Genomic DNA, 26,100 nt, shown 5'->3' with positions numbered 1-26,100 from the left:
GGCAGGTTCGTTATTGAAGCGCAAACACACAGGTATATCGAATTAAAGGAGATCGTTAGGGCAGGTGGGAAGGTGGATAATTTTTGGGGCAAAGGAGCGACGTGAGGTTAAGGTTGGGGGGGGGGGGGGGGGGAGATATTAACAAGGAGAGCCATGCCGGGTTGCCAGGGGGAGAGTTGGGATTAAGATTCGACGAGGCGCGGGTCAAAGGCCAGAGACGAAGACTCACTTCCATGCAATCTAATCGCTGCCCTGCAGACTCTTAAAGCCCTGAAAGCAAGGCGAGGAGTCTTTGCTGCTTTTTCCATGCTCGCTTCATAATTAATGCACGCGTATAAGCGAAGTGTCGTCTCTTTGAGGAGAGAAGAGCACGCGGAAAAAATAGATGTGTGAAAAAGATTCTTCCCCGAAGCTGAAATGAAAATTTTTTCCCTTATTAGTTTTTTTATTTCGCGGTTTTACCCTCGATCCGCCCTTTCGTGTGTCCCTTCGCATTATGATATTATATATATATATATATAAAATGTACTATACCTTCTTTTCACGAATAAATGTATACGACGATAATCTTTTCAATGGTGGAGGAAAAAATAAAGTGGCGAATGATCGTCGTAATGACGACAATAATGATGATAATAACAGTAAAAAGAGCAGAGGACAATCGCCGTGAACGGACAAACGCGGAAAGCCGCCACCAAGCACCGTCGAAAAGAATATAGAATAATGTTACCATTATTATTATTATTACAATTATTATTCTTATCCTTATTATTATTATTATTATTATTATTGTTGTTGTTGTTGTTATTATTTATATATATAAAAATAAAAAGGTCATTTCTAACGGTGTAACGATACTTTCCTTGCTTGTACGTCTACTACGGCGATTTCATGTCCTGCATTGCGTTGCGGGAGTGAAATAAAATAAAATAAAATAAAATAATAATAAGATATATTCCGATGTTTTTTTCTTTCATCATTTTCTCTCCCTGCACCGACGACGCGAAGCTTGAACGAGAAGTAAAGCTTAATGGTCACCGCGGTGACGCGGTTAAGTATATTTCACGGTTAGCTGCAGTGGACAACCATTTCAGAGCCTTGCGGATGTCGTTTTATGTAGTTATTTATTTACTTACTTTTTTTTATCTCCAAACTGTGTTGGACGTTTTTTTTTCGCGTGTGCATTTCCTCCTTGAAATAAGATAAAAACGACATTTGTCCACCTTTTTTATTTTTGTCGTTTCATATGTGTTAGATTAAAATAGTATTCGTGGGATTCATCTCGTGATTAGGCCTTACTCCATTTATCGGCGTCCATTTCCAGGCTGCAGAAGCATTTCATATATGTACACGTTATAATATATTATATTGTATAGTTCTTACTTTGCGTAAAATAAAAAAAATGCACCCGACTCAGAAACATTCGCGGCACGATTTAATTGTTATCCGTCAGAGATAATCGATTATTATTTTTATTATTACGATTATTATCATCATTATAATTACCGTTATTATTAATATGAATTTTATCATTGTTATTATCATAATGTCTTTCAGCGGGATATGACTGATCATAACCAGATTCTCGATTATCAGATAAGTGTAATGGAATTCATGATATCTATTTACACTGGATTTGGGTTAGCTTGTCTTTTCATTCCTCTCAGTAGGTATATGTATAGGTTGTTAAATATATATCTTTGTGCGTCACTGTATATATTTTCAGAATGTTTTTTTTTTTTTTTTTTGTTTTTTCGCTCTTGGCTCGACACTGCAATTAGCCCCCGTTCGAAAAACTGCACACGCGTAGGAAAATAGTAAAACTATTTTTATTTTTAATAATAATAATAGTAATAATAATGATTATTGTTATTTGTCTATTTTTTTTCACCCCGAGTTTCACGTAATGATGAAAAGTCGAGAAATCGTGATCTCCAAGACTAAAATTGAATTAAACACAAAACGCTGCGTTTCGCTCCGAGTAATAACACATTTACAGCGTACATAATTAATATCTTCTATTATCGAAAGTCAATTGGATTATTTTTATCGTGATTTAACCATCATGATTTCCGATCGCGTGTAGGTAAGGTGTTACCGAAATTCCGTGACGCGTTAAAGCCGCGCACATTTTTTTTTTCACATCACTCGTATAATAACGAATAAAAAAAGAATGATAATCTTTTCAAGTTTGATACAAAAGTCCTTTTAAAAGTGAAGCTGAGATTCCTCGGCGAATGCCGAGCAGCCAGTGTCGAAGTTGCAGTTCGGGGATGAGTTTTGCGTGATATCGAGCGAGGTAAGCGATGAGGTGCGACACCCTCAGCCGGGGCTGCGTCACATGAACACGTCGCCAAGAGCGGTGAGGTTTTTCCTCGTCGGAGTAGATCCGACGGCGGAGGTACCCTCGTCCTCGAAGGTGACCATCTTCTCCCGGCTCTTCGCGGCGCTGATTGCGTCGGCAACCCGGCCACCACCCTGTGGTCCACCCCCGGGGGCCCGAAGTGCTGACGTTGCGGAGGCGGGCCTGAGAACGGAGGCCGGCGGCGGGGGGACGGCGATGTCGGAAACGGCGGCGGCCAGATTGAACTCGCTGACGCTTCGGGGAACGAAGTACTCGAAGTGCGCGGGCCCGTCGTCAGGAGAGATTCCGGGTCCCCCGGACCGTCGCGTCGGCTGGCCCCGTTGGAAGTGGGAATTCGCACGGCAATCCGGAACGCCGATCTTCTTCCGGGGTAAGGAGTGGTGCCCGGGGGATGGGGCGGGCCGTTTGCTCTGGGAAATGTGCGAGAGGGTGTTGTGGTTGTGGGGGTGGGTCAGCGCGGGGGCGAGCTTGCCATCCCCCGCGGTGCGGGGGTGTCAGGAAGCCGCGGAGACGACGGACATGGGTATGCCCTCGTCGTCGGGGGCGCCAGGGCCTCGGCAGTCGGGGGGCCCTTCTGCGGAACCGCCGCCCCCCATCCCGCAAAATCGTCCAACGGCCCGGACGACGTGGAGGACCTGCTCCTGCACCAGGTTGAAGCACATCGCGATCAGGCCCATACCGAGGAGGATGTAGAGCGAGGTCGCGCAGAGAGAGAGCTCCTCGAGGATGGCCGAGGGCGCCGCCGCGCCCCCGGGGACCAGGTCCCCGAATCCAATCGTCCCGAGGCTCGTGAAGCAGAAGTAGCTGCTCTCGAGCAGCGACCAGCCCTCGAGACGGTTGAAAAGAACCGCGCCGCCGCAAATGTAGGCGATTATGATGAGCAGACAGAGCGTTATCGGGATCCTGACAGCCTTCGGACACGGCAGGCGGTGGTGAAAGCCGTGATGCAGGTGCCCTTTGCTACTCGGGTCCAGCGCCGTCGACGATGAGGCCGCCTGCAGCCCCTCGCTACCGCAGTCGAGGAGGACCACGCTCCCCGCCCTTCCGAGGTCGTCGCACGAGCTGTCCTTGCTGGGGTAATAATTGCCCCCGGATTTCGAGTCCACGTGGTTGTGGTACGCCTTCGACGGCTTCCGCGTACAGCTTCGAGGGCGGCACAGCCTCCCGTAGAGCCGACCGAAGCTCCGCGCCAAAACGTCGCCGACGGTGCTCAGGTACACCAGCAGCAGCGGAATCCCCGTCAGTGCGTAGATTATCGAGATCAGCCGGCCCCACAGCGTCTTCGGCACGACGTTGCTGTAACCTGAAATCACACGATGGATGGTCAGATTTCATCGGGAGTTACGCGTTGATCTTCAGAACAGTCAATTTTTAAGAGGGTGCTGAGCGATCGTTGTTACCGACCGGGTTGAAGGTCGCTTAATTCTACTATTTTCAAAGCCAGCGCGTTATCGACGTAAAAATACCGCGGTTAGCGTGATTTTATACGTGCAATGACGAATATAAGTATCCAGGACTCTGCGGGTTCCCGAAATCTAGGGAAAAAGAGTTCCGGTCCGGGACCGGTTTGTACTCGGTCTCGTTTTTTTGGCAATTCTGAAAAGAAATTATGGTGCTATCAGTGAGCATAATAAATAAGAATTGTATATTTTTCGAATAGGGTAAAAAATGAAAGTGAAAAACTAAAAATTTCTTTCGGTGCACCGTGCACCGCTCTTCACGCACTATTTCCATAAATCAGCTGCGTGGGTCGGTTATTCCACGTCCTCGTTTCACCCGGAACCGGTTTGGTATTCCTGGGCGTCGGGATCGACGGAAACGCGAGCTTTACGGCCCCTCGTAAATGCCCCTGGAGAAGCGGGGCGACGATCCCTCGCACCTCCGCCATATGGGAGAACACGGAACTAGGAAGTAACCAAGGGACGAAAGCTCGCATCCGATCCGAGACATCGACGGCATAATTTGATCGCTTCGTGAGATGAATATTTCAGATTTTATCCCCATTTTTTTCCCGAGCATGTCGAGAACGGAGGTGAGATTTATTTCCGGGTTGGATAGAAGAAGATGGTTAGCGACGGGGGATTGTGACCGTCCACTTTGATTCGGTTCGATCAATAGTCATCGTCGGTTTATTACGCTTCAGTGCTACCGGTGAGGATATCGCATTTTAATCGTCTTATGGGCTAAGGTTTCGGTCACGTTTTATATTATTCTTCTTATTATAATTAAAAAGAATATTAATATTGTACTTGGCTCAAATTTTAATTGGATTCACGCTCGGCAATAAAATCTTCTGCGAACCTTCTTTGGAATACTAAAAGAAGTGAGAGAGAGAGAGTGAGAGGGGAACGAATTACATGGAAAGAATACCGAGGAATCTGTAATCCGAATTATACGAAACTTTTCAGAAATCGGCAAAATTATTATGAAGTAGAAAAATTTCCGAAGATAATTCAACTCGTCCCTTTACCTAGTTGAATAGTTCCTATGACCGATAAACTCCAACTCACCAAGAAACAGGAAAGATAAACCTTATTCGAGTAAACTCGATAACGTCGCAGACTAAAAGCGAATACTCAGTAGTCGCAGAAACAAATAACAGTATATACCATATAGGTATGCAAACTTTATCTGAATAGCAAACGGATGTATAGGATTTTGATTTCTCTGATATTTGCACTTGGATTTGTCTCGTTATTTCCGCTAGGTGAATACATCGGGGCTGAATTCCGCGAATACACGACACCGTCATCCCTCGAGCTTTTCTATCGTGACGTAAATAACGCAATACGAATATTCATTCTCTAGTGTTTCCGTTACCCAGCCTAGATATTCGAGATCCAGACAGTAAGTGCGTTTCGGAGAATAAGTCTGTGTGAAAAGGTACTAAAATACGTAAAACATCGTGATTCAAAATTGCGCAAAATTCAAAAAAAATATAGACCTCCTTGAGTTATTGAAGTATTGAAAAGTTCCATGCAGCTCATTATCCAGGAAAAGCGATTTTTTTCTCTTATCAATAAAACACCACCTCGAATTTTTTCAAGAGCAGCTCTTGAGCTCTGAGGGTGTCCAAAGGGATTCCCCAAAGCGAACAAAATCCCGCATTTCACGGTGCGTTCGTCATACCGTCTTCGAAAGAATACCAGACTTTCGGATTACGTGGAAGCTCGTAAATGGTAGCATATCTTCTCATTAACCGAAACAAGGTTGGACACTGATCCATCCGTCCTCGGCATACCTAGTTCGCGCCGTTTAGATCGGTGTCTGAATGGTTCCCTTTGTAGAGAAGTGAGAAAGGCAAGGGGGTGGCTTTGCAGCCCCCGATAACGGATTATGGCCAGCCAATTTAATGGCAGGTCGGAGGAAAGCTCTGCGAAGTTGATATAACGGGGTAGGAAGGAAGGACGGCTACGACTTGGCTCGAGGGTTCCATCGAGGGGTAGTTGACACTGGATCGACGCCGAAGAGTGCGCCATACTCCCCTCGTGGGAAATCATCCCATTCGCTTCACATCGCTTTCCCTTTAACGCAGGCTCCACAATGAGTTTTCCTCGAACGTGTCACGCGTCTCGGCCAATAAGGAGTTGATACTAACCGGTCGACAATTAGATCTCAAACTTGGAGTTGAATTTCATCTCAACCGGTTCTACGTTAGCGGTTGGGTTTGTGGACCGGAAGTAAGAATGTTTTTTGAAAAGTGGATATATTCATCGGTTATTTGTTGTATTCTTACAAAGGGTGAAATCATCGTAGATAAAATTCATACGAAATATATCGAATGTTTATCAGTAGAATAAGGTTGCTGCTAGGACTTAAATTATTGTAGAAACAGTCTTGTTTCTGACTTCTAACTAAAAGCAAGTTTTGTAAATAAAAGTAATTTTTTTGTCTTTTATTTTTACCCTGTTTGGTCGTGAACTTATTTGCACTCGCTATCGCGTTGCATTGTAGTTTTGCAGTGATATTTAAAGGGGTAAGATGTGGTAACGTTTACCTGTTATCTGGAATTTAAAATGCGAAATGTGAGGGACGATTGCAGGTGAAAATCGGATTGTATAAATACTGCGGGGGTGAAGATCTGTTGCGTTAACGAAATAGGGTGAGAATGAGAAGCTCTCGGCGAGCTTGTCGCCTCCCTCCTTCCGATCGTTAACGATCAAATATATTTATTCCTGCAGCGCTAAGCACCTCCGAAGACTTTTCCAATACGTCCCTTCAGCCAAATTACTCAGTAATGGTTTGATTTTCACAGATGAGCCAATGGATCCAGGGAAATTCATGAATTACTCATCAAGTCACTAGAGTCGAAAATTACGAATTAACGACACTACTCTCCAAATTCGAAAATGCAATTCAACCGAGAATTCCAAGATGGTCTCGACGCGATAAACTGAGGAAGGTAATCACGCGGACAATCCTCTCATTATATGCGACACTCCGCAAGGAATTTAGTTTTTACAAAAAGTCTAACGACGCGATTAGCCACCGCTATCAATTTGCAGAGTCTCCGGAGGAAGTAGCGAGTGCAACGAGATTATACGACGGCCGGTGCAATACGGAGGTAAATAAGCATCGCGCGACGTCGAGTGGGCGACGAGTTTTTCTCAGTGTGCAGGTCTTGATTACAAGTGTGAACGTGTGTTTCAATTACAAGTTGTAATTCACACGCGAGGAATTAACGCCCCTGTGTGCTGAGCTTTGGACGGCCATTATTTATCACCTCCATGCGCAGATTATAATCTCTTCTTGCACCTTTTCGCAAGCCTTAAATTACACAGGCCTGAGTACACCTACCTTGGCTCTGCCAGATCCACACGCCATGGTATCCCGTATTTTAATGGATTATTCGCGATAATATCGAGCCACGTGATACGCTGAAACGTCGTTTGTTGGCACTCGTGCCTTTGCCAACGACAATAAAAGTAAATCTCATTTTTCAGTCGCTCTTTTCGCTTTAACGTCGCGGCGTTTTCTCTCTCTCGTTACCCTTCATCCCCTGGTAAAGCGAAATACAAACGAACAAGCGTTCGATTTCATCGTTGAAACACTGTTCGGCGAGCTCAAAGTGAAAGAGAAATGTAAAAATTAATATATAACTAAGAAAAATTTTGCATCGCTCTGTTTTACCAACGATATCTGATCTCAATGATAAAAAGTGCAAGTAGATACTTTTCTCAGTGAATTCCGTATGACATCAATAATCACAATTCGCGATAATTCTGTGCTATAACTAAAATGACAAGTTTTGCCTCGGATTCGATTTCCTCGTTGGATAATGCGTAAAGCAGATCCAAGCATGCAGACGCTTCTCCATCAAGGCTTCCCACACGTGGATTTTGGTCGATTGAAGCTGCAACGGTGGATCGCAGGTGGCAGGCAGACCATAGATCGTAGATTGGAGTCGGCAGCCGGCGGCGTGCGGATCCTGCAGCCGCTGCGGCTTATCCAAAGCGCAATGTTGATTGCTATAATCGGGAGATGAATGGGTCCTGCGGTGATGCTATCGGTCGACGTTGTCCGTTGATTACTTTGCACCGGGCTGCGCGATCCATCCGACAAGGTGCCAGCATCAGCCGTGTCTTTCGCTGCTGCCGCCTGCAAAGCCATGGTGAAGTCACCTCGCACGTGGATTACCAACACCGACGCGATAGATTCGCCGCAGAAATTCGATCTTGATTATTAAATATATAAATTTTTCTACAGACCGTCCGATCGAAAAGCGCAACACCGATTACACAAAATATTATACACGTAATAATCAGATAGAATAGACGGCGAGGGGTGAAGTCTGAAGAAATCCGGTCAACGCGTCGAGTCCAGCCTGACCCGCTTACAGAATCGTGAGATATGACGCAGGTTTGATATTTAATGAGATCCAGAGGCTGTTTTTAGCATTAACTGTCAGAGGTGATGGTGGGCCCGACTTGACAAGGGTCACATGGTGTCGCTGCGGAGATCGACGCGGTTGTTTCATGAGGACAGGGCGTCGGTGTTCCCTGCGGAAAGGCTGACCACAGCTACGAGGGGATGTTCAACCCATTTCGAGAAACTCTCTCCAATATTCTACGGAATGCACGCAACTCAGGCCTCTCCTATCCGGTCCCAACGGTACGCGGCGTGTGTCTTTCAACTTTCTCCTTGAGCTGTGTTCATACATATATATATATATATATATATATATATATATATTTGTTTTTTTCAATCACATCAGAACTCGAAACTTGCTCTGAAGTTGCTGGGATCAAGGTCCAAGAGTTTGGGTGTAAGGTGTTCTATTGATTTGAGGTCCAATTTCCACTCGGATAACAAAGCGTCTTAAGGTGGTATTTGTAGTGATCACGTTCAACTAAACTTCTGTTGCCTTCTGATCGATACTCAACTTCAGAAGATACGGTCATTGCGTCAATGATTTTTTTAATTTTGGAACGTTTCTATTTCATTCAGTTCACGGTGAGCAGCTGTAAGTGTTCTTTCACATCTTTGACAATATTCTCTCTTAAGGATTTTTGTTGAAAAAGTCCTTTCGGAGATCGTGTTACATTTGTACAACTTTACGTCCTGTACTTTGGAAAGATTTTTAACTCTGCGACTTTATAACTACATTTTCAACAATAAGAAGGTGGGCTCTTCTTCGAAAATCTGGACTTTGACGTAATTTTTTTTTCCTCAAAGACACCGAGGACCGTTGTGTCAAAGTAAAGTCGACTCTTAGAAAATTCATTTTCAGCCACACGAGTCCCTAAAAACATCCCTCTTCGGGCTGTCGTTTTATACACCCTCTGAAGGTTGGTAGTTACAAGAGAAAAGAAAGGCGGCAGTTTGTAACGTCCAACGCCAAGCCTGCTCGATCCTTTGAGTTCTCTTCGAACGCCTTTTTCAAAGTAAAACCGTGGCAAAACTGGCCGTTGCCAATATACAGACATACTTTCCGAGGCTTCAAGATGCCTGAAATATTGGAAAAACACCCGTGGCCGAGAAAAATAACAGGGAATTTTCAAACGGGTCCTATAACTAATTCAGAGTATGAAGATATTTTTCGCAAACCACGTGGATTTATTCCCTATTCATTGCCAACGAACACATGTTGCAAAAACATTATTGTTCGAAAATGTCTTTCGAATATATTTATTATCATCGAGCCACGAATGTTAAATTTCTGTGTTTCTCCAGCCAACGTTTCGATAATAGTCTGGTTCACCTTCGGTTCGCCATCGCAGCTGGTCGATTAATTCACGACTCGTCGAACATTTACGTTTATACAGCTAATAGAGTTTGCGATGCAAATTGGGGCATAATATAAACCGCGAAAAGTGGCTCGCTTTGTGCGAGGAGAAAGAAAGAAATGGAGAGGCATTGATCTCCATATTACACTACGCAATGATGTATCGGTGTACGGACGTCAGAGTCTCTCTCACTTTCGAGTAACTGTCAGGAGGATTGAGTGTATCGACTAGGTTTTTCCCCGGGGTGTTCCGGGAGGAGTTGAAGCGTGAGTCGTGAGTAAATTAAAAGCACATTCTATCCATCATCGGCTGGCTTCCCTTGAAGGATGTTGTGAGAATAAAGTGGATCGCTCTCGGTGGTGTGTATGGCTTTCGAGCTTTTCCGGAAGTTATTCTTCATCCTCATTTTCCAAGGCGACGGAACGCTAGTCCATCTGCAGACGGTGAATATTTCTTAATTTTCCTGCGTCGTACAAAGCGAAGCCATTTTCATTAATGCGAATGCTTTTAAAGTGCACCTTTCTCGCCCCGTCTGGCTTGCAATCGCGGATGTTGAAGCTGGAAAAAGAGGATAAAAAGAATGTTCAATTCTTCAAAGTTCCCAAGCTAAGGCGTTTCGATCATTGTGCGAGTTGCTATTTTTTACGTCCATGATCATCGGTCGCTAACAGCTATTCCTACCGTCTATAAAATCGCACAAATCGTTCAAGCACGAGTGCATAATCATTGCGGAGAATTCCGTCTTTCGAATTCGTAGACACGTTTCTAGTCTTGTTATATACCGTTGAAAGTTGAAACGACTTTGACTTCTTTCAAGCCGCTGTTACGGCCAATAGAAAAGGAGATAGAGATCTAGAGGCATTGACGTGAACCGGAAATTAACAGTACCAACTCTCGCGCCTGCCTCTAGGGACGAACAATGGTCCTTTTGGAGTGAGAAACTGTGTCGCGGTGGAGAAAAATTCAGCCCTGAGATGGGACCAGGCTTCGCAGTACGAATGCACGCTGTTTGTTATTATACGGTTGAAGTGAAACTTTGTTGTTTTTATTGTTTTTCCTGAATGCGTGGGTAATTTTGTGCACGACTAATAGTGGTGATTCGTTTTACACAAGGGTTGAATTCTTTTCTACAACAAAAAAAAAAAACAAAGATGATGTGAAATATTAATTTCTTAAAATCTGTAGCTAGATTACCAAATTGCGTATGAGGGTTATCGATTCTACGAGGGAAAGGCGGACTGATTTTTCACTGAGTAACAATTACCGTCACAGTATGTAGCTGTGCAGTGACTGCCTGGTCAGCTCTGTAATTTCATCTGCACTTCATGGATTTTAACCCCCTCTTCAAATTCGTTGGCAGTTTGATATTTGTTCGTTCGGCATATTCGCAACGCGTTTGATTTGGATTTTTTGTCAGATATAGTAAAAATTAGGTTCATTCTGACCTGATTCAGAAGTGTGTATCGTAATCCATTCGAAAAAATGTGTACGCATACTTCAGGTTCACCAGAGTAACTGTCAATTATAGAATAGTCAATTAGGCCTGGGTTTGATTGATATCGATTCACTGCAGTCGCTGTCATCGAGGCGGAAGTGTGTATTCAATTCACGCCCAGTGTCAATTACTCCGTCGCGGTGATCATGGAGACTAGCTAGACGTCTAGGCGGTGAGGAAAGATGGATTTTTTCTGTTTTTAATGCCGGTTAAAAACAACGCGGCCAGATCCATTTGCCGAGATTAAAACCGCGGCGGCCTGTAGCCTGCAGCGAATAAAATTACTCAAGCGAATTGCGCCGCTCGCAAAGAAATAAACCAGCCTCTACACGCCGCTGCATTCCTCTCTGCGAGATAATCCACGCCCGTGTGAACAACGAATGCGGGATTCAATGACGCCCATCAACCAGATCAGAGATGATAAAAAATGGGAATTCGTCGTTCACTTAGAGGCGTCCCGCAGATTACGAGGGTTGTTGAGGGTGTGAGTCCAAATTTCTGATGATTATAACCATCAAAAAATTCCAGGATGATGAATCTCGCAAAAAACTTGTCTGCGTTAACATAAAATTATTGCAACACTTGCGGTGATTGTAATCTGTAAGCAATAGTGTTACACACAAGATTTTATCGTTACAGCAAGAAAACTCATTTTCATTTTATACTCGGAATTGTATTCTTCTATTACGGTGAAAATTTAAAATAGCTGACGATGAGGACTAGACAGGAACCGCAACTAGAAAATCCACCGAATGTAACAAAGTTTCCAGGCTACATGCGCGGCACGGAGTTTGCCGAGGTAAAGCCAACTCGAACACCCAGAGTGTCTGTGAAGGCTCTTCGACGAGCAAATTCGCGATTCGAAACAGCTCCCGGTGCAGTTCAGCGACAGCCCATTTACTTCCGCCGGCACGAACCATTTCAAAGTGGATGAAATCAACTGTCGAGTAAATAATAGACTTTAGCGAGAGGAGCGGATTCTTTATTTTTCTTGCAGAAACCTGCAATCCTCCGGCGCTTTGGCAATCATGTACCTTATGTGCCAACTCGACTCGCGACTCTTGGCATTCCGGCTCAATACTTTTTCACCTTCGGAAACATCTCACATACCTACACGTAGTTTCATTTTTCTTTCTATACATACAATATGTACATTGTGTATATATACGTTTACGACGGAAGTTATGTGTATACGACTTTCAGGTTTGCAGCGTTGTTCGTCAAACAAAATTATTACTTGAGTAAACTGATGTTTGTTTCGTAAATCAGCAACGGATCTCGTCATACGGAAAATAGGATCAGTAATTATTCTTTGCTGGGAAAAGATAACAAGCCGTTGAATTTTTTCGTCTCGATCGAAATTTCAGAATAATTGTCATTAATGACGCGGACTTTCCACTCATTTTGGATGAGCTTGACCTGTGCTTAACCCGAATTCAAATATACGCAAATATCGTTACCATGTGTAAACTTCACATAACTGCGAATAACCATAAAAATGAAATTTCCGCATTTGCCTCGAAGAATGGTAGGTACGTACAAATAGTATTCAAATTTATTCGAATATGTCTTTAGGTCTTCAAAAAGGAGTTTTCCGAACTGAGCTTTTCAATAAAAGTCTCGTCATTTATTCAAATTTTTTCCCCACTCTGAGTAAAAAATAAAATTCAATGTTTTTTTCTCTCCATTCTAAAGAGCTTATTGAAAACGAATTATACGTATAAAGACAACATTCAGACTGTCAGATATGTAGGTATAATATTCCTCACGAACGATAACTCCTACGAGCCTGAAGTTTTCAGGGGAATGCAGAGTATCCAAACTTTTTCCGAAAATCATTCACGAGGAGAATAAAAGAACAGTTTCTACTCAAACTGCAGTAAAAGAGGGACACATCACGTTTGGCGGTAAAATAAACTTCGTAAAATGCAGAATTTACTCTAAAAGTAGTGCAAATGGACTAAAAAACTTGCAGATTAAAATCTGCTACATTCTTGGTAAAAAATACAGAAGATATGTGTATTTTTTACCAAAAACTTTTTGCAATTTTCAGTAAAATCTGCTCTTTCATTCACTCCGTGTTTACAGAAAATACTAAACAAGATGGACGAGTATATTGGCCCCAAGTATTTTTGGAAAAAAAGAATACTTCACAGTGGAGAAAAGAGTGTGGGATTAATCATGTGAAAGTAAAGGTAACGGGAATAAAGAACCACCAAGTAGACAGATCGCCATTTCCTTCAGAAATGTAACCAAAATATAGTCAAGTAATTAAAATCACCTTAAAACCTGGACGCAACGATGATTCAAACGATTCGCGAATGTGGAATTTTCGCAGCAATTCTGACGTGCAATGACGTCAGTCACGTCGGAGTTGACGTTTGCTTCTCTACTGAGCCAGGTGCATCACACGACGGTGGGTAGCGTTATATAGTTTAGAGAAGGTGCGCCCGACGTCAGCTGCTGACGGTGGTTCACGGTACCAGACAAACCGTTGAATCATGAGATCCCGTCAAACGCAGCCTCCCGGTTATGACTAGTTGCCCTGCTGAGCAGGCGACCGTCTCCTCTGGCACCCTGGTCAGCATCTCGAATTTCGCATCGTCGATGCACGTATACCTGCCACAACTATTATGACCAGGAGTCTGTACAGGGCAACCCTTAAGATTCGGTTTTCTCGTGAAAAGGATTTATTTCTACGTAGGTATACTTCTTCCAGATAAAATCAGCGGGATGTCAAACTATATATTGCGATTAGTCGACTGGAAAAAGCGTTCTTCGAGGTTATTCATCCCCGGTAAAGTCAATGCTCTGTTTAGTTCTACATGTGTACCTTCATCTCGGAGCGAATGTCGTTCCTTAGGGTGAAACGCCGAACGCACGTTGACGTGCCAAATCGGATCGTCGCCCGTTGACAATCCGATTGATCGACCTTGGCCTGGGAATTAGTGAGTGATTTGCGATATCCTGAGTGCAACTGGAATTCCCGTGGATACACTAAAGGGGAAACGTTGCGGAGTTTGGTAAAATTCGGAGTGGCTGGAGAGGATGAAGCCGTTCGAACGCGGCGGCAATTAACGAGAACCGTTCGGGCAATTAACGAGATCCCCGACACTTTGGTTAGAAACGATCGTCCACTAGCTCAGGATTATCACCCCGCAGGGTGAACGGCACGCGTGCCAACGTCCCGAACCCCTTTTATATGCCGGTCCACGTGCCTGATATACCTACCTACCTACCTGTTCTACGAGGACCTCGACCCTCTTCCGCAGAGCCTACTCTCGTTAAGCCGTTGTCATACTCCGCGACTAAGTCCTTGATAATTTTGATCAACGTAACGGGCGATGCATCCCTTGACACGTTGCAGGATACCAAAATCACGGGCGATGAGACCGGACGTTACTCGGTATTGCAGGTCGATATATCCGCCAACTACCCGCGGTATTTAAGCTCTTACTGTGCAGTGAAACCTAGCTTCAGTGGCTGTAGGCTAGTCTCACTCACCCCCGGGAGGGTTGTTATGGTTCTGGTTTAATCGCCTTAGCGCTTGATTTCCGAGGCCCGAGTCCACTCGAACAAAGGATCTTAGCTCAAAATCTCCTTTTATGATACAGTAAGCGGCTTTCGGCTTGTTCGAGTGTAACTTTGGACCGGTACGATACTCTCGACACCTGGAAGTGGTTTTATTTCCAATCTCATGCCTTGAGCGATGGAGTGAAATGGGTTGGATTCACTTCTATCTTCTATCCACCCATCGACAAATTTTTCCCTTTTCTGACTCGGATCTGTATCTTTTAAACAGTCAACAGATAAGGGAGGGCGGTGCAAAGTGGGCACCTCAAATTTTTTGAATAACAAAGGATAAACTTGACGACCTGAACTTTGAATTAAATATGAATTATTCGGAAATCATAATTACTATAAACATTTTATTCTGGTTTTAGGCTTCTGGTTATTTTCTTAAGAGGTAGGAGTTAAAAAGAGGTGAGATAACGAGTATGACATGGTAAATAAACTGCGAAAAGTAATGGGATCGAAAAGTTTTCGGTGAAGTACTGTTTCCTCGCGATGAAGTTTAGATCGAAACACAGATTGATGGTCCCAAGTAAAACAGTATTGACGCATCGAAAGTATATTCAAGATTCTATACTGACACCTGTGTGGTGGAATAGTGAGAGCTTTTCATTGGACAGCTAGAATTTCGTAAATTTCGAACTTGCGGAAACTAAGGAGTCACGTCCTGCTGCATGAATAATTTGAAGTACATCAACAGATTTTATAAAACAGAGGGTGGCTGCCGAATCATTTTTTCTTCCGCCCTTCCGTCGAATGGATTCAACGAATTTTGCATACGCAATCCTGGCCATGTTCCTTATGCATGCAAGGAATTTATAGGTGGAGGATATGCGCGCGTACACGAACACACACTTACATACGCATGCAAATATCTCGAAAAAGGGCATTTATCTAGACTTTTTCAAGTCTCAAAAAAGCGAAAATGCCAGCAAGGTGGTCTGCTGATGGCGGGGGATAAGCTGAAGTGAGATGGAGCCAATTCGGAGGTACGACGAAAGAGGAAGAGGAAGAGGAGACTACGCTAAAGGAGAGAGAGAAAGAGAGAGAGACAAAAAAAGAGATGAAATGGCGTCCAGGGAGCGAAGCGAAGTAAAGCTTGGTGAAATCGTCGCCACAGAGACGTGTCAAAAGTCGTCGAAGAGTCCGCAGGTTGTAAATATCGTGGGTCGTTGCTGAAATCTGTAAAATGTCAGTTGATTTCAGTAGGACAAGGAAGACGCTCCTCGGTTTCTTGTACGAGGTTATTAATAAGCAGGGAAGACAGACGCGGGACGAAAGAATTCGCTAATGAAAAGTACGCGGCCTCCTCCTCTGAAGTTTCGCAAATGACAGACTGTGTATATATATATATATATATATATATATATACAGGGAGTGCGGTGAGAGGACGAACCGGATATGAGGCCCTAATGGTCGCATTTGCAATTACATTACATCCGGAGTAATTTCCACCTTCCACCACCCTGCAGCCACCTCTTCCTCGACCTCTTGTCTGTCTGGGTAAGATGGCGACTTCCGTCACGATAAACTATCTCCGTTTCCACAACCCGGTTGTCCCGGTTCTCTTTTCTCTTTTCTTTTCCTTGTCGCGTCGCGCTTCGTGAGCTGGAAGAAAGAATATTTTCTTTCTCTTCCTCTTCTTCTCGCTCTTTCGTTCTCTTATCCCTTGTTTGTATAAAAATGCGGAATTGCAGTCTTACGCGGGTTCTTACAATATACTATATATATCGCTCGCGAATTTTTTCAATTTACTTAACCAACCAATCCCGATTATGATTCCTCGTGACGTAATTTCGAAACGAAATTCTGACTGGGAATACTCAATTATAAAAACTGGCCGTCACCAAGGAAAAAGTCAGCTCGATTATGCAAATTATTCAACGGCCTCGTTCAAATCTTCCGAGGGATGTTCAGGTCCGATTAACCCAATTTCCTCCCGTTAATGAAACAAGTATAAGGTAAAAATTGGAGGCAAGAAATCTTCCCGGTTGGATCAGAAATTTTCAACTGCCAAGATTTACCAAGCTAATGGCCGTAATGGCTGCAAACAGAACCCGCGGTGTAATATTTTTTATACAATAATAATAATAATAATAATAATAATAACAATAATAATAATAATAGCTACAACCACCGCGGAGGCAATTTTCAGCGTTCAGATTGCTACATTAGTCCTTTATCATATACGAGTATTATACTCCCGTTTTTTCCTTACGAAGTCCGCATATTTTTCATTCTTATCTTACCAGCAGAAAAAAAATTTCCTTAATCATTGAACCTTGATCATAATAATGTTTTACGTTTTTCATAATTTTTTAATGTGAACCTTAGTTTAATGTTACCTCGATATTTATAGTCGAAATACTGCATGTGTAAAATGATCACTACGGGAGGGCTGATAGCAGTCAAGCCGTTTAAAAAAAGTGAGAAAAGTGACTTTCATGTAAAAAAAAGTGACTCAGAAGTGACTAATCAGAATTAATTATTGTACAGTAATTAAACGAAGAGTCCTACCACAGTGTTGTTCATTACACCAGAAATAGCTTGATCTAATTTAAATCATTTCGTTGCAAGCGGGTCCTCCTTGATTTTCACATTTTTTCTGCAATGACATGTGAACAATAATTCTGATTTATGAATTCATTGTCCTTTTCGGCGAAACATTTCGATACGGTTACAATGAGCAATGTGATCACAGTTGATTATCCAAAATAAATCTATGGCTGATTTTTTCTCAAAAAAAAAACTTATAATACTCAACAAACAAAATTTTGTCTAGTGGATATCACGTTGCGGAAAAAAATCGTGTAACCGAATTTTTATGCAGGAAACTAAGTGACGATTTCTTGGAAAAAGTGAGAATAAGTGACTGACTACCAGCCCTGCATAGAATTTCATTTTTGTTTCACAAACCTATGGTATAAGTAAATGTTAGGTTGATCAAGATCGATTGCGTATAAAAATCATGGAGATGATGATGTACGCGCATCACTCAGCCGTGGTTGATAAAATATAAGGACGGTTTTGTCGAGGTAACGATTCGCGAGTACAGAAAACCCGTAGAAACGATAGCGGCAAGAGACTAACAGGCAAATTTCATCTAACTACAATTTGCATTCTAATTAGCAGACTGCAAGAGCAACTCGGTAGAAACTAACGAACTTTATCCTGCACAGAGTATTTTACAAAAGAAAAGGAAGACAAAAATTGGCCAGTCGTCAAGATTCGAGACCGAGAAAAAAATTCATCTGCTATATGGTTACTCGTAGAAAATTTTCGTTAAATCGATGTCGTTCCATTTTCATGATTTACACATCGATCAGTTGAATCACATGAAAATGTGGCACACACAGTGCGATTATAGTTGTTGATAATAAAATTTTTTGCCTCTTCTAAGACTGAATATGCCTATTTATTTAGCTCCCTACGTTTTGCAAGTTGAACAAGGTCTTTACATCAATTTATTGTTGTACCAGCACGAAATCACCACAATAGTTACAACAAAATAAAACTTATATTCATTTTGTAGTCAAACAAGCTACATTTTTTCGGTTATGGTAAGGATTGAAAATATTACTTACGGACTGTACAGTGGTACTCAAAATTATAGAAATTCTCCTGGTTCCTCGAAACCATCTTTTGCCCATATACTTTGGATTTCGGCTCGTTCTCCAGGCCCTGATCGCTGATGGCGATCAGGATGTCGGCTCTAGCCAACAGCCACAGAAGGGGTTCCGCAGGCTAATGTCTCGTGTATATGGTAATGTGGGAACACATGCCAACATGCTGCGGTGCCGTGCTCGATCGACGGCGTTTGCTCCGTCGAAATAGCTATAGACCATTTCCGGTCACCTCTATGGGTGGGTCTTAATAAGAGGACGACTTGAAAGTGGCGGTGAGCCATTAGCACTGATAGGCAATCATCGAGTCGTCTTTGATTTATGGGTAACGTCAGCCGTTGGAGTTGCATGTCGTCTTTACTAAAAATCCATCTTAGCTGGGGGACCCAAGGTGCGAGGCACCGATACGAGATGATGGATGATCCCGAAATAATAAGGTGCACAGAACTAACCGATCCGTTATGGAAGTAACATCGTATACTGAAGAGCAATTACAAGTTTGACACAACGCGGCACAATGCATAAGGTCTTCCGGAATCGGGCCTAATTGGTATCTATCATTACGAGCTGTGACTTTGGGAGGAACGTTAATGAACCGAAGATCGGATATCCGTGCTGATTATGGAGTCCTGTTGTTACAGGTACGTGAACTGCAGACTCAACCTCGCGGTGTTCGAACCCAGGGGGTGAATTCGAGCCGAACTGCATATATGTAAGAGCATAATTGGGTTTATATCTACACGTGGTAGACGATGACCTAGAAGTTGATCATTCCAGTTTTAATTCGCGGTGATGTTTTGACGCGATGCAGGCTCACCTCAGCTCGATGGGTGTGAAGCGAGTTTGGTGTTGATGGGTAAAATACTGCACTGACATTTTCCATCTCGTGAAAACGACGGGTTAATACACTTCAGCTTCCAGCAAGGTATCATACGGGCTGGCAGTTACGTCGTATGAGTAGACATTTCTATTAGGTTGAGAAACAAATTGGTCCTGTAGTAGGTATTTTTCATAAGAGAAAATTGCTGGTAGTTCAGAATTTTTTACAGTAACAACTTTCCTCCCGCAGTAGTGCTGGATATCATTTTCATCGCTGTTGCACCTCAACTGCAACATTGGTGAAATTATTAGCGACACTGAGACAGGAAAAGCTGCAGCTCTGTTGGATATCGAATTGCCTATTTGGACGTCGACGATTGCAGATAGTAAACCCATTGCCATATTAATCTTATAAATTCAAAATTTGAAGGATCAGGATTTTGCTTTTGAGGCGCTCGAGCAGCTCTAACGAATCAAGATTCAAAGGGATAATCCCAACGTCGTGAATCATGCATAAAGCCAATTGGGTGGGTCTATGGGAGTGTCATTGACTCAACTAATTTCCCTGTTTCTAATATACACTGCCCCATAACAACCCAAAGAAATCTTACGTAATCTCGATCCCGTCTGAGGTGCGAGGCTTGTGTGTGTGTGTATATTTATACATATGTATGTCGGACATAAATTGAAAGCTAGGGATGAAAGGGAAAGGGCGAGAGCCAAAGAGAGGAGAATTTCTCTGGTAGAAACGAGTGATGCTGAAATACGCGAGACTCGCGTTGTCATTCTCTTATGCTGGTGGAGTTTAATGAACACGAAGTCATTCCGCGCTCTGCCAGCCGCAGACTCATTTCCCGACATCTACGATTCAGGAACGAACGCTATGTGTACGAACGAAACTGTAAGGAATTCAATCACGGCTGGAAACACGTAGAGGAATTCAAATTTCACGTATACCTATACACACATTCGCAATCACACATGTGACACACGTGGCTAATTCCTATATACTTGTTTTGGAAGTTTAAACGTAGACCTCGACTCCGATCAGATGATAAGGAACCAGAATTGCGGACGGAAGCTCTACGCAGATTGGAAAATGGTTGAAATGGTTTCTCCGCATTCCCGACGGTCCATTTCCATCCGTGACGATCGAATTACTTCCGTGGAACTCCGACGGACGACGATATAGAACATTCTCCAAATTTTCATCACTCTCTTCCGTACTGTAGTCACGAATTTTTCAATTCCTTCAAACACCTTTTTTTTAATCTACTTTTACTTCTCCACCAAATATAAGCTCGTTGTAGGTAAGAAGTTTCAAAATTTCCGTGTCAAATTTCCGGCTCGTACAGTTTGCAGTTTAGATGTTATTGGACGTGCGTATTTCAGGGGAAAATTCTTCCCGTGCACTCTGTACCTCCTACGACAGGCTCAGCATAATGAAATGACAGAATTTACATAACGAGGGCAAAGAACCAGAAGGGTGCAGGCTTTATTCTTATACATGGGCTTTGTCCCATCTGCTTTTTAAACCACGAAGATATTATGTTTTTTTATTAACCACCCCAGAGCACAAATTCATCGGCTTACACGGGCAATAATAGCGTTGAAAATTTATTCTTTCGTGGGTTTTTTTATTTTATTTTTTTTTTTATTATCTTGAGGCATTAGGTTGAAGAAAATTTTTTTTAGAATTCGCGAGTACTATCATTTGGAGAATAATAACATGTTCAATAGCAACGGCGTCGTACTTTGTGCCGACGATGCTATTTCAGCTAGAAAGTCGGAATTATCAACATTCTAATCGATACGTTTGTGGGAAATTGGCAAAAATTACTCCGCGGCGTCGTGCCATTCACTCTCATTACCTGCACTGTGTTCATTCTATCTGTATTCATCGCCGCGCTGCACGGAGGAAATGGGTTATAAAGGAACTACGCTGTTCAAGTTTGCAGTTAACTGCAGCCCGAAGTAGAAACCAATTGAAATAGATTTCGCCCAGTCAGCCTTCTACAAGCTTACCACTTTTCACCGTTTGAATTGTCATTAATTGCGAATTCGTCCTAATTATCACAACCCTGTAGTTTATGCAGTTATAACCAATAAGTCTCGAAAATGAAAAATCGGAATGAATTGAACGTGAAAACATTATTGTGCGATTCAATTCGCACCCTGTAAAATTTTTATCTGCAAGTATAACGACTCGGTGATACTAGAAAGTGACAACTCGCTGAGTGTAATTGAAATTCGTAACAAATTCCAGGATTTAAGTGTCTCTCTTTAACTTTAATTAATCTACGCTGCTTATTCCTTACGTAAAGTTAGATACAGAAATTCAAGTCAATTTGCACAATATCAAACGAGACGCGAGTGAGTTTCGAAGCTAAGGTTATACGTATAACACAATCCTTTCAGTTCCTCAGCATTCGTCCACTTTTTTCTTATTTTAGTATTTTTTCTTCAACACTTTGATCCCTTTTGGGGTTTCCATACATGCAGTACAAACTTTTGCCTCATCCTATCAATTATTTTCTCACGTTATACAAATTTCACCGAACATTGCAATAATTACAGCCACCTTTGCTTCTGTCTTCGTCACACGTGACGCGACTACGTATTTAAACGTTGATCCTGGCAAGATGTCGCCGGACTTTCGACTGTCCAGCACAGCGGGGTCCTGCAGCAATCACGGGAGGATACAGGATCAGGAGTCTTGACAACTTGATAGAAAGTTCAGAGGAACGTATTCCATCGAACGAATCTAGGCTGGACCAGCGAATCAGCACGTCTACGACAGAAGCACGTCCACTGCAAACGCGTAACCATGAACGTCTGTAACGCAGGGGGAAACGCATCGCAAGCACGTTACAACCGTTCATTTCATTGCGAATTGGGAGTGCATTCTTCGGGGCTGCGTGTGCAGCCTGCAGAGAGAGATGATATTGCAGAGAGACAAACGCGGGGCTGTTTCAACCCCCAAGGATTCATGGTTACGGTGCGCACACTTTGTTTCGTTTTTTTGTGCACCGTATGTGTTTCTCCAAGTTCCTCCGCGTGTTTCCTCTTCACGATGCGGTTCTCTTCTTCAATCTTTCTTTTTCCATTATTCTCCTCCTCCTTCTTCTTCTTCTTCTTCATCTTCATGTCGGCTCTAGCGATCCACCCTTGACTTCGCCACTCCAACAATTGTTGAACTGGTAAAGATGATGTTAAGCCCCGTGAATCTCCTGCGATTTCTCCATTTTAATTTCGAATTCGACCTTCGCCTTTTCTCTCTATTCACGGTCAACGGTCCGAAATCGCTCGGAACCAAGTATAATGGCTACGGGTCAGATTTCACCCCGTGTTTACCAGAAGGGTTGTTCTGCAAAGTTTTGGGGAGACGTGGGTCAGCTGGCAGGACACCGTCGACGCAGAACCTTGCTCTGGTATGTTTGTTACTATTATAATTGCACGAACGTCTTACATAAGTTTGCGCCACCGTGGATAGAGGATTCCTCGCTTTGACGTGTCCCCGTTAATTTGCCTAAGTGAACTGTATTCTCTCTTTTCCACTAACAATAAGACACATCATGCAACGCTCACATCAATTGCAGAATATTTTTGTCGATTTTTTTTACGCGATATGCCACTCTCAATTAAATCGTTATCAAATAAATCAACTTTCGAGAGATCGTTAATTGAATTTAGATAGGACAATAGCTTCAGGGCAAAGTATCATCGACTATATAAACATCGAGGCAAAATGCGGATGGTTCATTATATCCGTTCCTCATTATATTGCGACCTCCATACCGTCGACGTCGTCTGCAAATATTATTATCATTACGTAACTGTCATAAAATTCTAGCCTATTGTGTGTGCGGTGGAGAAACGAGTAGCTCTACCTAAATCTTGGGGGCCCTCATTGTCTCAGCTTTCGTCGCTATTCAATGCCTGCATTGTTGATGATTATTAAACTCTACCGATTGCTTGATTTAGCCCGCGGGTGTTTAAAGACCGTCCCTTCGGTCGATTCGAGATGGATTTCATCATGAATAATGTACGTTTATCCCCAGAACAATCTTCTCGATCCCAATAGCTTCGCGTTACACAGAAATCAGTCTTGCACCACGGAACATAGATAAGGCGGCAACAATCCAAGTCGATACTGTACAAATATGAAGTGGTATTATTTTGCTAGAAACAGGTCGATCACAATGAGAGAATCTCGCGACGGTTCGCCGAGTCTGAAAAGCTGGCGTAGAGGTTCCTTTGAATGAAAATTAATTGAACTTTCTTACAGTGGAAGAGAGTGCGGCATCAAAAACTGTTGCGGTTATAATTATATGCATACAAATAATGCGCCTCACGTTATAAGCAGAATCATTCCTTTGTACCCGTCTTATTATTCCGCGGTTTCAAAGAATCGCGCTGGCTGATCGAACTCGCAACTCACATTAAACGTACCATAACGAATCGGCTATAAGCCGTTTGAACGTAACACAAACGCGGACAGAATTATCAGGGTGGAAACTTTACACCGGAACTGGACGTGGGTAGGGTGGATAGAGTTAATTGGATAGAACAGCGGCTTCAAACTTGAAGCTATCTCAATTTAGGGCTAAGATAAACAACCGCCTATAACTGTGATCGTGCGATTTGACCAGCGGTGAAAATTCGCTGCAGAAACGTAAGAATCCCATCGAATTGAAACGTGAAACGCCATGGATTGTGAAAATTTAAATTTGAAATGTTTTTATTTAAAGCGAAAAACGGAAAGACGTCGAAATTGATCATCGATTTAACGGTCCCGGGTGACCCGTTTGAAATATTGAACGTCTGATTCATCTCGTTAAAGCGTAATTTAACCTCCGGATACCGCAACGCAATTCAATTTCACCGCCATCAGTTTGTCAAACAATCACATTTAACACTTACTTCTGGTTTAAATAAACGTTTACTCTCTGGCGAAAATATTCGAAGGAATCCGTCGTCACCGCCCGGCGCTTCTGTACTCTCATAATATTTTCATGATAATTGTTTTCGCTGGTTATATTATTATAATAACGCTAACAACTCGTTTCGCTCGACAGTCTCTGTTGATTAAACGGAAAGTTAATTTTCGAGTGAAAATTTAATTTTGCTCGTTAGTTTTTCTTTCGCAGTGTAACCGTGGTTGTGCTTTAATCAAATCAACCGACAAAAAGTTTGCTAAAAGTCAGTGTTAATATGGACATGAGAATTAATCCGAGCCGGTAACTTTTTCTTCAATAGGCGATACTTTGAAACGACGATCTGCACACATTTAATTATTCCATGATTTTATCTCTCTTTACTTTACTTCGGTTGAAAATTTTCCTCCATATTGTGAAGAACCCGATTAGCGATTCACGTAACAAACGAGTTAAATCGAAAAGATGCAATAATATGCATAACGCGTGGATACCTAAATGGCGAAATAAAGTCTCAGACCTCTCGATTACCAAGGAAAAATTCCTGAGTTGCGGATACTTTCAGAGGGTTGGACAAACGCCAAGAGGGTAGGTAGGTAAGATCATGAGCGCAGGATTAAGCGGATTCAGAAGCCGGTTTGTGACGTAGGTAAATCGGTTGAATCACAGCAAGCTTTTCAGCTATTTAGGTTCGTTTCGATCCGTCAACTCGTCACAAACGCAGCTGCATCGTTGGTCTCTAGGTACATGAAAATCACGTCCCACTCCAGCAGCTAATTGGTGAAATCCTCCACCCACTTCCGGTTCATGATCCGATGAGCATATTCTACAGCATCGCGTAAGCATAATCAGCGAAATTGATTCAATGCGCCGTTCGAATTCCATCCGGAGTTTTACTAACACATGAATTATGGGAATAACCAAAATGCAGAAACCGACCATGAATCGAAAACGATCCAAGTCCATGCCGAAGGCTGCATGCCGCGTTATTCGAGTAATCGACATACCGCGAGTGAACATGTTCAATGATCCGCGTTGGTAATGAACCCCCGGCGTTCTGGGTTATCCGAATTGTGAATGTAGTTCCGGCCGCGAATTGAAACTATTATACAAACTTGACTGAAACCCCGCAGGCTTTCGTCGGGGCTATTAATAAAGCGGGTTAACAATAACCCGGCGCGATATCTCGCGTTTACCTCGGTGGTTTAATAATCTTACATTAGAATTCGCACTCGATTTTCGCCAACGTCGCGTAAAATATTCATTGAGCACGTTTTCCAATCTCTGGTGGTAGGTGGTGCACGGAGTGTTTCCTGCTCCTTTGCAGTTCCCCTTAAATTGGGCGAGGAATGAATTTACGCAATTTCTGCCGACTCGCTGACTCTCAACGGATTAGCGTCACCACGAGCTGCGTCTATAAGGTCAGGTAGGTACTATCGAGGACGAAACGAACGGAAAATAGGACCGTGGCCGCGCACTTAAGCAGCGGTACTCAGGCTCGGTATATCGCACCTCCATCACCATAAAATCGGATTACATTCGGCTTTTCTAGAGATTTGTGCAGCGGGTTTACTTTTCCGGCGGAAACTTCTCACCAGGACTTACCTACCCTACCTACCACCTTGAGGATATATATACGAGTACCTACGTAGGTATAATACTTTCGATTCGATCAGCCGCGCACGGCTGGTAGATTCTTGTACTTTAGCGATTGTCGACAGCTGTGCGTGTATGTTGGGCAATGGTTCAAGGTGAAAAAGTAAGAGGATAATATTGAGGAGGAAATAGGAAATTGAGTTGGTAAGAATTCGGCTTCTCAATTATTACCTGCGAGTTGCAACAGTCGCCATGTTTTCAGGGTAAATTATAAAGAACGGTGAGGAAAAAGAGTAAAACTTGTTTTCCAACTCTGAGTATGTCTGGTTATATTCTCAGATTAATGAAGACGTTTTGGAATTTCCTGCGAACTCATAAATACAGTAGATAACTCGAGTAAAGAAAGTAAAAAACGTTCGTGACTAACGAGTCTTCATGGCCTCTTGGGAATTTCGAGTTGCCTTGT

At 42.9% G+C, this 26,100-nt stretch overlaps 1 protein-coding gene across 1 annotated transcript in view; it reads right to left on the bottom strand.

Moving 5' to 3' along the window:
- Positions 1 to 2,226: 2,226 nt before the first annotated feature.
- LOC124407711 (two pore potassium channel protein sup-9) overlaps positions 2,227 to 26,100 on the bottom strand; it is a 155,222-nt gene continuing 131,348 nt past the window's right edge. The window contains exon 4 of the mRNA XM_046884132.1: positions 2,227 to 3,668. Coding sequence (XP_046740088.1) covers positions 2,860 to 3,668 — 809 coding nt within the window. The 3' untranslated portion in view covers positions 2,227 to 2,859. The remainder of the gene's footprint in view (positions 3,669 to 26,100) is intronic.

This window comes from Diprion similis, chromosome 6 (assembly GCF_021155765.1).
Source record: "Diprion similis isolate iyDipSimi1 chromosome 6, iyDipSimi1.1, whole genome shotgun sequence".
Lineage (NCBI taxonomy): Eukaryota > Metazoa > Arthropoda > Insecta > Hymenoptera > Diprionidae > Diprion > Diprion similis.
Note: the sequence above shows the minus strand (reverse complement) of the source record. Positions and strands in the feature narration are given on the sequence as shown.